The 16,596-nt window shown below is 29.1% G+C and overlaps 1 protein-coding gene across 1 annotated transcript in view; it reads right to left on the reverse strand.

Moving 5' to 3' along the window:
* Positions 1–5,123: 5,123 nt before the first annotated feature.
* The window catches only part of LOC100211784 (pyridoxal-dependent decarboxylase domain-containing protein 1), a 68,673-nt gene continuing 57,200 nt past the window's right edge, over positions 5,124–16,596 (reverse strand). The window contains exons 20-25 of the mRNA XM_065803579.1: positions 13,503–13,615; positions 13,233–13,401; positions 12,068–12,145; positions 11,871–11,963; positions 11,310–11,415; positions 5,124–5,875 (exon numbers count right to left, since the gene is read on the reverse strand). Of these exons, the coding sequence (XP_065659651.1) occupies positions 5,661–5,875; positions 11,310–11,415; positions 11,871–11,963; positions 12,068–12,145; positions 13,233–13,401; positions 13,503–13,615 (774 nt within the window). The 3' untranslated portion in view covers positions 5,124–5,660. The remainder of the gene's footprint in view (positions 5,876–11,309; positions 11,416–11,870; positions 11,964–12,067; positions 12,146–13,232; positions 13,402–13,502; positions 13,616–16,596) is intronic.

The raw sequence follows: 16,596 nt of genomic DNA on the forward strand, positions 1-16,596 counted from the left end.
ATCAGTTATTACTGTTAGCAAATCAGCTGTAGAACGAGAAGATCGAAATCCATATTGATGGTCAGAAAGTAGTTATTAGATTCAAGATGAGAAATTAAGTGTTTATTAATTAAAGATTCAAAAACCTTGCTTATGATAGGAAGAAGACTAATAGGACGGTAGTAAGACGAATCAGATCGCTCTCCAGAATTTTTGAAAATAGGGATAGCGGATGCCGCTTTCCAGCAGGCTGGAAAACAAGAGTCTGATAAGCACTTGTTGAATATTTTTGAGAGTATAGACGATAGCTCCGGAGAACACTTCTGCGAGACAATAACAGGTATGTTGTCCGGGCCACAAGCTGTAGAAGAGTCTAGGCAGGAAATCACTTCAGACACAGAAGCTGGAGTGATATGAATGTCAAGCAATGGATCAACCTGTTTGTTGGCAATATCAGGTAGAACGCAACTAGTGGAATCAAGAGATGATATTGATGAAAAGTTTTTAGTAAACAATTCAGCTTTGTCTTTAGGTGAGGTGACTAAGTCTGAACCATACAAGAGAGGTGGAATTAAAGATTTGCCATTTTTATTGATACTATTAAAGGTTCTCCAGAAGTCACGAGAGCCTAATTTTTGAGATAAGACGCGAGATTTCATGACCTGAGAATAGTGGGCTTTGGCTTTTTACAATGGTTTCTAGCAGTAATAAACAGACGTCTGTTTTCTGGAGAACTGTTTTGCTGATAAATATGGAAGTAACGGTTTCGATTGGCAATCGCAGCAGCACAGTGTGAGGAAAACCATGGAGGAGAGTGAGGCTTGACCAGGAATCGTCGAGAGGAAACAAAAGATTCCATTCCAGCCTGAATCCACGAAGTTATGTAAGAGGCGCATTTGTCGACAGGAAGACAAAAGATTTCTACTCAAGGACCATCACGAAGAATATCACGGAAAGAATCCCAGTCAGCTTTGATGTAGTTGTAAGAGGTATGATAACAGGGGGATTCAGGTGATGAAGAAGAATGAGATATTAGTTTTAGAGAGATCAAACTGTGATCAGAAGCACCTAAGGGTGAATGTGGAGAAACTGAGCACTGACTAGGATCAGAAACAAAACATAAGTCGAGTAGAGAAGGTAAATGATTCGGGTTGTCAGGAAAGCGAGTTGGAAAGTTGACTATTTGAGTTAGGGATTGTAAAAGGCAAAAGTTGTGGGCTTTAAAGCATGCAGAGTCACTGACACTAAAGCCAAGCCATTCAGAGTGGTGAGCATTAAAGTCACCGACAATAACTATATTAGCTGATGGATAAAGAGAGAGGGCTTGGTCAATATGATCAGAAATAATATCAAAAAGAGTGCAGTCTTGAGATAAAGGAGAGCGATATAGAACAAATAGAATGGCAATAGAGTGAAGTGGTGAGGTACTTATTTTATTTCATTTCGCGGACCATTTTTATGGAATAGTATAGTTCTAAATATTTCTAAAGATTTTTCTCAAGAATCTTAAAAAACTCATTTTTTCAACTGATAATATACTAATCTACTTTTAAATTTTAAAATTTTTTGAAAATCTCTTATCTATATTAGTATATGTATATTTAATGTATATTCTTTTTTATTTATTTTTTTGTTTGTTTTTTTATCCACAAGCAATTAGCGGTTTCTCTGTGACAAGACCTGATGGTCTTTTTTGAGTAATCCGCGTTCTTTATATTTATTTTTAATATTTATTTCTTAACGATATCTTGACTTGTTAACTTTTATTATTGTAACAAAGTTTTGTTTATTTAAATTGTAATAAATATTGTAATAAATAAAAAAAAAAAAAAAAAAAAAAAAAGAGTGGTGCAAAACGAAAGCACATGAAAGAATAGTCTGTGGATTCAAATCTGGTTTCACGACAAATGGGTGAATTCTTACGAATGTAAATGCCCAGGCCAAGCATGTGACTATTGGAGTCCCTACGAATTAAAGGAAGATAACCATCAACACTAAGATCGCAAGATGAGATAGCTGAACTCAAATTAGTCTCACAAAGAGCAAGTAGGTCTGGTGAACTTTGCAAGAGATAAGACTCAACAGAAGAAAAGTTACTTCGAAGACCACGGATATTAGTGGACGATAGGTTTGGAGAACTTGGTAATGATGATGGTTTTTTGTGTTTTATAGTTTTTGGTACTTTATTCATTTTAAAATTAGATTGAAGAACTTGACTCAAAGCATAGATAGTACTCAGAACACTGCTTAATAGCCCAAGTAATTGCCTCATTACTACTAATAAACCCTAAGCCGTAACAAAGGGCTCCAAATGTGGCCTCCGCAATGCACACCAAAAGTACCAACAGGGACACTATCCATGCGCAACATGGCACTATTAATACTTTGATATTTTTCAGCTGTTGATGGAATCAGCCTCTCTGAGAGCTACCACAGAGTTCGGGAAACCTGACTACCAGCCGGCCTCAGAACCATAAAACTGAGTTTTAGAGCTGTACCCTCATTAATATAATAGAATGAGTTGCCTTGTCATAAAAACAGAGACACAAGCAAAACCCATGCATTGAGTCAAGAAGATCCAGCATTCAACATCCTAAACAGGAAACAATGTATTAAAAATACATCTGCAAACAATGTATTAAAAATACAATGTATTAAAAATACATCAAGATTAACCCTTTAAGGGCATAGAATTTCTACACGAAATGGAGACAGAATTTGTTAGCTGTCACAAACGGAAGTTAAAAACCCTTCCAAGGACGCCATTTTCAAAGTTCGTTTTGCACAAGATTTGATTAAGTGACTTCTTTTCCCACACTATTCAAGATTCGACTTGAAAATAAGATTTAAGAAAAAGCTTTTCTATTGTTGTTTCTTTTCTACAGTTAGTTCTATTGACTATGCTCATATTATACGAACTTGTTTGTTTGTTTTAGTTATTTAGGTGCTGCAAGAAGTCTTTATGGTTTTATCACAGAGCACCACGGAACAACATTTAACCGGGAAAGCTCACGTCCCCTTCCTTACAACGTTGCATGTATGGCTAGATCCAACTTCGATCCACGAACCGAATTAAACAAAAGCGATCGCAGTAGAATACTGAAAACAATAATGGACTTAACAACAATTGCTTGCAATAATGGACTACCTTTTACTTTATTCAAGATAAATAAAATGTTTTTTAACAAACTGAATATCCAACTAAACTAAAAAGTCGAATCACGCCGGTTTGACACCATGCAAATCTTTCATGAAACAACTAATCTTTTTTTATTATTGTTGTTCTTTACTACATTTAAACAGTATTTCGTTATAAAATTTATAAGATATAACAAAAAAATACAAAAAAATTACAAATAAAATTTTTAAATACTACTTAGTTAGAAACTTAATTTTTATGTGGTAATTAAGATACTCCTTACGATCTTATCAATGAACACAGCGGAAGAGCATTTAACGAGGACGTTCACGTCTTCTTTCTTATCAATGTCGATTATCTAGCCAGAGTTGGCATCGAACTACGCGTACCTTTTGATTCTAAGCCAGAACTTTAATAACTTTGGTTTTACATTCGAACCAAAACAAAGAACTAAATTAATCAAAACAATATAAGCAGCTCACATTTTTTGCCGTATATTTTTTGTCAAAAATGTTTACTGGGTAGTCTGCAGAAATACCCAGTAAACATTTCTGTAGTAGATTTGCAGTGGGCTTATATATGTATTTTGAGTGATTCATTTCTGTTTTACTCATCGGTTACTTAGTGCACCATTAGTGGCGTCTGCTATTTAATTTATGAATTTTTAATCTTTTTGACTAAACTTAGACACTGAATTGACTAAAGTTATTTTTAAAATATTTCAACAAATAAAAGTTATTACAAAATTTAACTTTTTTTTTTCTTTTCGCAATTCATGTCTTTTTTTTATTGCAGCTTCTACACTTGCTGGTTGTGTTTTGTTTGGTAGCTATTCGATTTAGTGTGCGCATTCGATTTCTTGGTTTATTTTCTCGAGAAAATCTATGGAGGAAGTCATATATATTCTATAGAGGAAGTAAAATCAGCTGTGTTGTTCTTGATATTCTTTTTATATTTTTTACTTCAAAATTGAAATTATTGACCAAATAGAAAAATGTAAATCAGAAATATGACATTTTAACTTTTTATTACTATAATTGTACCACTTGCAAAGTTATTACTGTTAGTGATATATGTAAACACATCTATTTCCACGTAGCTCCATCATAGTATGTGCTAAGAAGTCCAAAGAATGCAACTTTTTATTGGTTGCAGTCTGTGTGTAGAATAGGGAGATAGCGATACCACACGCACTCTTACGTCACGTGCTAAACATATAGCTGCCAAATTTTTTACATGTATAACATGACCACTAAGTATCAGCAAAACCTTTAATTTGATTTGATAGCTTAACAACTTTTCTTAAATGCTTGCTTAAGCATTTAATTTATAAAAACTTAATTTGACATAACCTTTTTCTTGAGTACTAAATACGATTCATGGCGGTGCCTTGATATTGATGGAATACCAAATTAACAGAAACTTCATTTAAGTTCATTTTTTTTTGCTTTATTGTAAGTTAGATGTTCCAAATAAGAAGCTGTTCTAATTTCGGCAAATTTCCCCTAGCAATAATAAGTCGATTTCTATAGAAATAATCACGGGTAATTTATTACGATTTTTATTGCATAATTAAAATAAATCATTTTTTCACTGACCACCAAAAGGTAATGCCAGAGTGTATATACCAATATCAAATGAAAATGTTTTACAAAAAATTATGGTAATCGAGACAGATAAAGAAATACCCAACATTTCATGCTAGCCCCCCCCCCGCCTTGAAAATACCCTCCTGTTCCTAAAAAAATCGTTTAAAAATCCTTGTACATATTCTTTTCTCAATATTTTAAAATATATTAAATTTATTAACAGTAATTTAATCTGTCAATAATATTTTATGTCAATAAATTTTGATCTAATTTGAAATCTGATTTCAAATTTTATCAAAAAACCTTTTTTTTTTTTTTAAAAAAAAAAACCATTCAAGTTTTAAAATTCAACCATTAAACCTATAAAATTTAATTTTGGTAATTTATTTCCAAGATTGCTAAAAATAAGAAAAATATTTTGTTAAGTCTATTATAAATAAAGTATTAACAATATAAAGCACAGAAACGTTAAACAAAATTTAAAATTACATATAATAAAGTTGTCCATTCGTTTTATTTATACAAAAAATGCGTCAGACAGAATTCATAAGGCCTAATAAAAACATTTATTATAAGGAAAATGTTTGCTAAAAAATTTCTCAGTTGATAGCAGAAGATTAAAACGACGTAACCTTTTTTTTTTACTATTTTCTGTTTAAATGTTATTTTAAAAAAGTCAAATAGTTATTGTTAAAACCATTTGTGCTATTAACATTCTATTGCAGTCATTTAAGTTTTTTATTGCAGTTGTTAAAGATTTTGACGCAGTCATTAAATTTTTTACTGCGATCATTTAAGTTTATATTGCAGTCATTAAAGTTTATATTGCAGTCATTAAAGTTTATATTGCAGTCATTTATGTTTTTATTACAATTATTAACATCTTATTGCAGTCATTAACAAGTTATTAAAGTTTTTATGCAGTTATTAAAGATTTCAAAACAATACAAATATTAAGTTAAGTCATTTTCCGTTTCTTCATTTTCTAGTTCTTCTGTGGAATCTATTTCACTTAAATTCCCTTCATCATCACTATTTAAATCGGTTTGCTTTAAACTCTCTTTATGTGATAATTTTGATATTCCTGACAAATGAGATAAAGTGTCAGATTGGTCATCATGTAATTGCATTTTGAACTTGTAGGTTTTATCGGTAGCTTCCAATTTACCTAAGAGCATTAAAATAATTCCAATACTTTAGACATTTAAAAGTGATTTGATTTTTTGATTTTTAAGAACCTTTATAGTTATAAATTTTGAAAAAATATCATAGAATTGGTTAAAAAATAAGTCGGAAAATAAACAGTATAAGAATTTATAAACATAATATATAATTACAACTTCTCTCAATACTAATTATTATTTTAAAGGGATTTTTAACACTACTATCTTCAGCTTTAATTGTACAACTAAATTGTAACCTCAAATATTTATTGCGTAGGTATTAAAAATGGGACGTTCAGAATTGCAAATGACCGTCGTTTAAATTTACCTTCCATTCTTGGGTCCATATCTATTAAATTTTTACTGATTTTCTACTGACTCACCGTGGGCCAGCTAGAGACTAAATTTTGAAATGATCCAATCTGTCTAAAAATCATATACAATATTCTATATATATCTAATTAAAGTTCTGGAGTTATTTTATTACATTTGTTGTTAAATAATTCTTAATCATCTTTCCGGAATGGCTTAATGATAATTTGGTAAAAAGTTGACAAATTTTTTATGATTTTGTTTACATTGTTACACAGTTTTTTGTTAAATTATTTTTGCATTACAACAGTATTGATTGCTATTTTATTACATTTTAACATTTAAAAGGTAATACTTAGCCACAGTTATGGATGCTAATGTCATTTTAAGGTTTAATAAATGAATATTAGAATAGGTATAGCACAAAAGTTAAATTTTATTACTTAAATGTGCCAAATTAAATACATCTTTTTAGGGCCGGTTAGGGCAGCATTTGAATGGTCATGAAATGTTCTTTAACAAGTAAGGAATACAAAACACTTGGTTTTATGGACGTAGACAGACGTATGGAGGTAGACAGACGTATATTTTTTTTAAAATAAAGAATCTTTGAGACAGTTTTCAAGATGCACATACATAGACTGATAAATATATACTCATTAAAATAATTAACTAAATTTAAATAAATTTCAATGATGACGACAATAACAACCAGTTTGCGTAGTTAAAAATCGATTTTTCAATGGCGGGGTGAACTTTTTCCAAGAGATATTCAAATAATAGTTCATTTCGTACTTTTTAAGGTAAAAATTCATCAAACTACAGTACAGGAGTATGGGGTTGAAAAAAAGTCATAACCCTAGTGTACATTGTACACTATAGTGTACATTGTACACTATATTAAATACGTGTATTAAATGAGATTCACACTTCTTATGAAAGTTATAATTTTAATTGGTTGCTATGGATACCTAATTTTTTTATTATTATTATTTTCTTAAACATCTTCGCTTCCAACAAGGCTGCAAGCAGCCACTAATTAAAGTTGGAAGTTACTGAAAGAAAAAAGATGAAGATTGTAGAGCAAGATAACAATTGACGGACAACTTAAAGGATTGCAAATTATATGAATCAGGAAAGTAAGATGAAGGAAGCGAATTCCAAAGAGCTGATGTTTGATGAAAAAAACTAGACAAATAAGCGTTTTTGGAGCACTTAGGAACAGTCACAGAAAAAGGATGACACTTAATTGAATGACGAGTAACACGAGAATGAATTTTAGTAGATGGCACAAGAGACGCTAGCTCTTTAGAGCAAGGCCAATTATAGTATTTGTAGAAAAGAAAAAGAGAAGCAACATTACCGCAATGTGATAATGGTTGGAGATTGGCTGCAAGAGCAGGTCCAACTATGTTTACAATGCGTTTTTGCACCTTGTCTAAAAGAGAAAGGTCTATGTTAGAAGATCCGCCCCAGATATGGCAACAGTATTCCATACAAGGCTGGATTTGAGATTTATAGAAATAGAGAATGGAATCCGAAGTAAGAAAGTGACAAGCTTGATAAAGAGATGCAACCTTAGCAGATGCTAATTTTGCAACTGATTTGATATATGGCTTCCAAGAAAGATTGGAAGTAAGAGTTAATCCTAGAAGGTGAAGAGTAGATGACTCATCGAGTACATCACCATTCATAAACATAGGAAGATCTAAATTATTGCGATAATGATTGGGTGAAAAAAATTGAGTTTTATCTGAATTCACCAGCCACTGTGAGCCCCACGCTGTTGTAGAAGAGAGATCCTTTTCAAGCTCAAATGCCCCCTCCAAGCAATCAGAGGGTGTTGGTTTCTTATCACGACAAGAATAAATGGTAGTATCATCAGCAAACAATGCCACCTTAGATGTGAGAAGATCTGGAAGATCGTTAATGTAAATTAAAAAGAGTATAGGGCCAAGGATAGAACCTTGAGGAACCCCTGCAAAGCTGTGGTGAATAATCGAAAATAAAACCACAAACAAAAAATAATTCCCATGAAAAAAAGCATGAAAAACACACCTGGAGAATTACTCAACTTTTCTGCGGTCACATACAAAGCTATGATGCGTATATAGAACAATAGATCATTAAAAGTTTACAACAAGATAACAATAGAATCGAAATAAACAAAATATTTAACGTTTATATGTGCGCACAATTCATGCTCTTTAGATATCTGTTCACAAACAACAAGAGTACAACCGTAGAATAGTTTCGCATACATCGTGATTTTTAATAAAAAAACATAAACTAGGATAAAGCAAAGGTTTAAACAATATCAACTATAAACTATAAACTAAAATATACAGTAACCATAACTTAGAATCTCCAGAAAAAATGAATATTTCCACTATAACAATTAACTATTAATTGTAACACATTTATTTTCCGGTAAACGTCAACTAAATAATCACCCCAGAAACGTCAAAACACAATAATCAAAACAACGTACAGAACACTTAAAGGACACTTACTGTACACAGAACTGGACACTGAATCATATTCCCCTCTGAAATTCACTTCTAAATACTGGACACCTGTCCGAATATGGTAATTTACCTTGCACTCTCTAGCACTTATGTAAAATATCTCTTCTCTTCCCTCAGAACTACAACGGCCTGATGTGTTCTAAAAAGTGGTGGAACTTTAATAGCTTCCACTGCGAAACAATAGCAAAAGTCTTAAAATAATTTAAAGCTGTGGTGAATAATTTGGATTAAAATGGAATAAATTCAAGAGAAATAATAATGCTGAACAAGTCAAACACTTTCGGAACCGAATAGTCGAACACTTTTGGAAAAGTCAATCAATTTTAATCGATTTGGTCCAGAAATGCTGGTCTGGTCGGACGCCGAACATGGCGGCCATAAAAAAAGTCAGACAATGGCGGACATCGGACAAAACATTCGTCATTCAGAACCGAACATTTCCATCACGGACACCGTTGAAAATTTTTCAATTTAAACCGATCAATCATCTTGTAAAACTTTTTTGACTCGGTCGCACATCGAACACAATTTGACCCATGTCCGACCATCTCTAGTTATTTAAAATAGGACGTTTGAAAATCCTATAAAATTTATTCAAAAATCCATTTATCTTTGTGTAACTAAGGAAAGTATCTGTTTGTTAAGCAATATAGGTATCCATTGCAACTAAATTAAAAAAATTATGACTCTAAAGTATGACCTTATATTGGTACTCATGTCAAATTTAATGAATATAGCACTCTTAAAAAAATCTGCAACTATCAAAATAGGTTGTTGCTATGTAAATTAGATATCTATAAAACTAGGTAACCATAGCAACCAAATGATAAATATCCTCCTCATAAGAAGAGCAAACCTCATAATAATGCACAAACTAATTATAATGTAAATATCACATATAAAACATCTGCAACTACTAAAAATAGGCTGCCATATGTAAAAATATCACTTTTATAAGAAGCGCAGACCTCATATTAGTACTCATACCAAATTTAGTAAATAAAGACCTAATATTTAATTAGTTATTAAATTTGTTCATTAAAAGCCAATTCTGACCCACTGTGTGACTCTTGAATTGCTTCAAACTTTATAGGTATTTTCAACATTTTTATCTGATTCCACTTTATATTTTATAAACATTTGTTTTTATGGTACCCAATTGCAAATAAAAAATATTTGCAATTGTAATGCAAACATTTTTCCAATCGCAAACACTTTTCTTCTTGTACAAATTCTTTTTGCTAACTTCACTTTCACATTCACTAATGTGTTTTTTTCTCACTAACATTCTATGAGGTCTACATCCGGATAACTATTTTAGTGTTATGTTTTGTTCTATCACGCAAATTTAAGATTTGCGTATGATTTAACAGTAGCCAGCTTTTCAGGAGATTTTTCAAAATTTTTGAGGATAATGTTGAGATTCACAGTAGTGATTTTTGTAGTGATGTATTTGGCATGATTGCATTGTTTGATGAGACTTATTATTAGAGTGTGTTGAGTATCGTTTTTATCAAGCTTTTGTATTATTATATTATAGTTATAAATCTATACCCCTCAATCCTTCTAAGAGGCAACACAATTTTTTTTGATTTGTTAGAGATCTTCCTAAATTAAAAAGGGCTGGTTAAACTAACCATTTAAACAATAAAATCATTAATAGAAATGTTTTTATATAACTTGCTATAACTTTATATACTTTTCGAAAATAAACTTAATTGAAAGTGCTTCATTACAATCCACAACTAGAATTAAATCGCTTTTGAGGTATGTAAATGATTTATTTCCTCATAAGAGAAATGTTGTCCATTTTTTGGGGATAAATAATACAAATGTTTATGCGATATAAAGTGGGAGCAGATAAAAATATCAAAAATAGAACCAAACAATCGAAATTCAATTGAGTAAATTTGGACCCAAAATTGGAGGTACAAAATTAGACAACGGTCAGTATTTTAAAAGCGCTGTTCTAAATGCCATACCTTTGATAATTACTTTTCCCTAACTCTTTGATAACATAATCTCCACTAGGAAAGCCATAAAAAAGTGACATTAATATTTGTATATAAAGCTGAAGCTTTTAGTATCAAAGCTGAATCTGCTAGTATCAAATATACAACAAAATTTTTTGAAAAATAATAAAAATTTTAGAGATAAAATTACTTTATTAAAATTTTCACCAGAAACAACAAATTGATTGTATTTTTAAAATTTTCACCAGAAACAACAAACTGATTGTATTTTTAAAATTAGCAAAATAAACTTAAAAAAGTTGCAGAAATAATAAAATATTTTAACACTTTTAATAAACACTGGTTAATCTTTTAGCAGCACTTTTAATAAATAATTAACTTAGATATGTTAGTTACAATTAACTTAGATACCTTAGTTACACTTAACTTAGATATCTTAGTTACAATTAACTTAGATACCTTAGTTACAATTAACTTAGATACCTTAGTTACAATTAACTTAGATACCTTAGTTACAATTAATTTAGATACCTTAGTTAATCTTTAAAGTATTTTTTGTTTCTTTGGTTAGCATGCTTAATTGTTAGAAGTAAAAAAAATTAAAATCATAAAAAATTAATGAAGACCTGAAGATAAATCAAAGGAACGTCCGATTACACCATGATCTTCTTTTGGTGGTGGAGACCACCAATTGTAAAGTGAACTTACTATTGGTACACTTCGCAGCACACCCTAAAATGCAAAAAACATCAAATAAAGTATTGTATTTATATAATACTTTATTTTATATACACTTCGACCTGATATACAATTACACTTTTTCATGTCTTTTAAGATATGAAAAAGTGTTATCTTAAAAACAAATTTAAATTACTAGAATTTCCAGATATTTCCTGAAAGCAAGTTGTATGCACAAACCTGATTTGAGGAAAATATCAGTTAGAACTTTGAATGTGCAGCAATAAATTATTTCTATGTAGAAAGCTTTTTTTGATAAAATTACTTTTTTCTGATAAAAAATGGTATAGTTAAAATCTCATAAATAAAATCAAACAAATAATATTTATATGTAACATTTTATAAAAAGTTACTAAATTTAAATTTATTACTACATTGGCAATTCATAATTAAATTATTTTACTAAGTTGGCCAATCATAAAAAAAAATTAAAATAACCAAATACTCACATCTTGAAAAAACTTTTCTTCTCTTTCTCTTTCTATTTTTGTCATTGCTTCTTCAATATTTTTTTGAACTGACTCTTTCAACATTTCAGCATACTATATTAAAGAGTAAATTAAAGGAAAAATAATTAGAAAAATTAGGTTTTAAAGTAAACACAACAACTAAAATGTTTAAAAGCAAAAAAGAAAGTAAAAAAAACCTTTTCATTATCTTCCATGTCAATAGTAAGCTTTAGAATTCGATCAGCAAATAATTGCAAATCAAATGCCTCATCAACCTATCAAAAAAAAAAAAAATAAAAAAAAAAACATGCCAAATAAAATTATGTGCAAAACACATCAACTAGAATTAAATTATGTGGAATTGTATTAATCAAAAACAAAATTATGCAGAACTATATTAAAACTAAAACATTATATAAATACTAGTCTGTTATATAATTTTTCTATTATTTAGTATACACCAAGCAAATATATATATGTGTGTGTATATATATATATATATATATATATATATATATATATATATATATATATATATATATATATATATATATATTTATTTATATATACACATATATAGATATTTAAAATCAACAAAACAAAAAAATTATTTTTTATAACAATCTAGAAGTAGCAATCATTCTAAGCTAACATTACAGTCTCCTTAAAAAAAAAAGAAAAGAAATAGGTCACTTTTAGACCAAAATACTAATACAATGTCATTTATATTAAATAAAAAGATTAGTTAAATACAAAAATCTGTTGGTACATATTTATTGGTACATTATCGAATTTGTTATCTTCATTGTTATCATGATAGATCAGACGTCATTGTGATCAGCATAATCATTGATCAGACATCATTGTGATGACGTCATAGACCATGTCTTATTTATAAAAATGTTTAACTAAACTAATAATTTTTCAAAAATCTTTATTTTTGAAAAATAAAAATTTCTAAAAACCTTTAGATTTTTTGAAAAGAAAAAATCTTATTTTGAATAAACATCAAAATGAAGACTTTACTGAAAATTTAAAGAAAAAAAAAGTAAAAAGAACAATACTCCTCATAGAACACAGTTTTTGCAAATTTACCACAATGCAACTTATCATTCTATGAAATTAGTAAGGAAGTTTTCTCATATTTATTATGCAGTTTAAATTTATATTTATAACTACATTTCATATAATAGTAATGTGGCCCTTTTTAACAGCAGCAGTAATGCATTCTGCAAATGCAAACTTATAAATTTAATTATTTACACCACATTAAACACTCTTGTAAGGTATTAGATAAAGTGCATAAAAGTATAATTCATACAGTAATAAAATTATAAAAAATAAAAAATTAAAAAAAATTACCACATTTATTTTAATAAATAACTGTCCATTTGACATAGCACATTTCTCTACAAAGCAACATTGTTGTATAAGCAGTTCAAATATTTTTACATTAAGCTCATTCAATTCAGTTTTTTTGATTTCAGAAAGGTTAGACAAGTTTTTTGTTTTCCAGTATTTGGGTAAACACCTTAAAAGGAAAATTTTATAATTAGCTTTTTTTTAAACAAAATTACAGAATTTTAAATATCAAAATTATTTATCAAATATGGTAAATATCTTTTGACTTACTGAAAAGCTCCAAGGGCAAGCACATCGCTTACATCCACAACTTGCAGATCAGGTATTCTTTGAAAAATTTCACTAAATGTTGTTCTCAAAACCAGTGTATGATCAAGTTCAACCTTCAAAAAATGTAAAAAAAGTGAAAAACTTGAAAACAATCCTCTTGAATATATATATATATATATATATATATATATATATATATATATATATATATATATATACACACACATATATATATATGTATATATATATATATATATATATATATATATATATATATATATATATATATATATATATATATATATATATATATATATATATATATATATATATATATATATATATACACACATATATATCCTTATCTTGTAGTTGAAAGAGAATTTTATGGTAAAAAAAAGTCTCTTTTAACAACATTTTAACGACTTCAACAAATGAGCTACATTTTAATGTTGTCAAAAAGTTAAAACAATAAAAATAATGCAGAAGTACATTCTCTCTCTCTCTCTCTCTCTCTCTATATATATATATATATATGAAGGGTGCAAGAGAGAAACCAGTAGTGTCACGTTTTTTTCATTTTGAGAAAACAAAAACATGAAGTTTGAAGACTTATCTTACTATGTTATTTCCGGTTCCATATATATATATATATATCTTAGATTTGTAAATTAGTTTGATCTGTTTTTTTTTTTACATTTTACATGATAAATATTTTTTTATAATTTAGATGATAAATTTGCGTAAAAATATTTTTTAAGAATGTAAATTCTAGATGCCTCATTAAATCCTAGAAAGAGTGTCCCTTTTGGACATGACTGGTTTTCTCCATTTAGTTAATTCTTATTTCAACAAACTTTTTAACCCTCAACCCTTCTAACCTTTCACCACCCTGAGGCTAGCTCTAAATTTAACAAAACTAAGAAAAATTTCAACTTAAAAATAGAAAAAGTACATATGGGGTAAGTAAAGAAATCAATTTAGAAGTGAAATTTTTTTTGATTTTTACATTTCTAAACTCAATAATATTTTATTATACAATTTTTTAAATATTTTTTTAAACAATATTAACCAAGAATTCAAAATAAATTTCCATTTTTTCCTTTAATACCTGTTTATTAATTTAAATACACTCAAGTTCAGAAAACTCTGATACTGATTCATCATCGCTTAACTGATCTTTGTAAGGCAAATCATTAAAAAACTGCTGGGCATCAGGCTAGCAAAAATGTTTTAAAAATTGAAGGTCAGCATACTTTTCACAGCTGATTTGCAGTCTATCATTGTTCAAGCATATAAGGGGTTTTCGTGATAATTGCTTCTTTTTTCCAAAAGCTTTTGATATGGCAACTCTTTCAAAAGGTTCATTTCAACTGAGTCTGTATTGCAACATAGTAAAGAATTCTTGGGAGAAAATAATTTCACGAATAGGGCATGTTGGTACTGGAAAATTGGCTTTGTAAAATGGTTTGATATGTTCAGAAATATTTAGGAACATGTTCAACTCCATCTTAATAACTTCAAATGGTTAATGTTTCTTACGACACATACAAAATTCTTCCATCCATTTTATTGGTAGCTCAAACCTTTTGGTTAATTAGTACCATATCATAGTCACACTCCATAAAGCTGTGGCCCCTTATCAGGAATGATAGTATAATTTGTTAAAATTGTTTCTTATTCACTACATCAAAGTGTAAAATTTGTTATGAAAGTTTAAAAAAATATAAGAAAAAGTCACAAAAATAATATATACAAGTATAATATAATTCATAAATATTTACAATGACAAATAAGAAAGAACAAAGTATATCAGATGGATATATGGTGTCTTTAAAAGATAGGAAAAGAAGCAATGATCTTTGAGAGAGTATGAGAGTAGTAATTATATTTATAGTGTGTATCAGAGAAGATGATAATGATGCCAATGATTAAGATGATGATGATGATCATTGTCATCATCATAATCATCATCATCAACTGTATGCTTGATGATGATGATGATGATGATGATGATAATGATGATGATGATATTATGATGATGATGATGATATTATGATGATGATGATGATGATGATGATGATGATGATGATGATGAGTATGATGATGATGTAGAGATGATGATGATGGTGATGATGATGATGATGATGAGATGAAATATATACCTTTATATAAAATATACCATGAATTTTAAATAACAATAATATATTTATAAGGAATATCAATAGTAATGCAGCCCTGGTCACAAACCTGGTCCTGGCTATGTTTTATCAAACCCGGCCCCAGCCCTGGTCAAATATCAACTCCGGTCGCTTACTACTGCTCCCTTTTACCGTAAGTTTCATCGTAACAAAATAAGTGAGCACTATTTGATCCTAAGCAGTGTATATTAAATGTGTACGTAGAAAGCTGTCTACAATAATAAATATCGTTTGTAGAAACATTAGGACAATTCATATTTTTAGCAAAGTCAAATGCAAAAGCTGCATGGCCAGTTTTTGCATTCCAACATGCTTCTTTCTTTCTGGCATAAAACACCTCTGCTGTCCGTAAGTGAAGCTCTTTTTCTTGACGACTCTCGATGAGTTGTTCTACAGAGGTGCTTTGGTTTATAAGTATAATATTAAGTTTGTCATATGTTGAGAATGTATCTTTTTGAGGATAACCAAAGCTAATGTTTAATTTTTCTACATATATTTTCCTGGTAAAAAAAAAAAAGTAGAAAATTAGATAATACCCAATAGTATTCTTAAATAAATACACATTATTAAAGTACCTGTAGTTTTCTTTACAAATTTTATTTTATGGGAGGCACTCCTTATATATATCATACATTTTTGATAAATTAAGATCCTCTGGTAAATACAGCTTTTTAGTGTCATGTAATGCATAATGACTTTTTTGTCTTTTGAAAGATTTGATATGATCAATAATACTATTTACAATGTGGTCTGAAAAGGCTAGAGATTGGTTTGTATGTTTTCATTGCTGGTTTTTGGCAGAAACTCCTTAAAAATAATTAAATATACAAGCTTTATGTTTCAAGCTCAATGTTTTATTAACATTCAAGCTCATATAAATTATGTTTTTTTTG

This window comes from Hydra vulgaris, chromosome 08 (assembly GCF_038396675.1).
Source record: "Hydra vulgaris chromosome 08, alternate assembly HydraT2T_AEP".
Lineage (NCBI taxonomy): Eukaryota > Metazoa > Cnidaria > Hydrozoa > Anthoathecata > Hydridae > Hydra > Hydra vulgaris.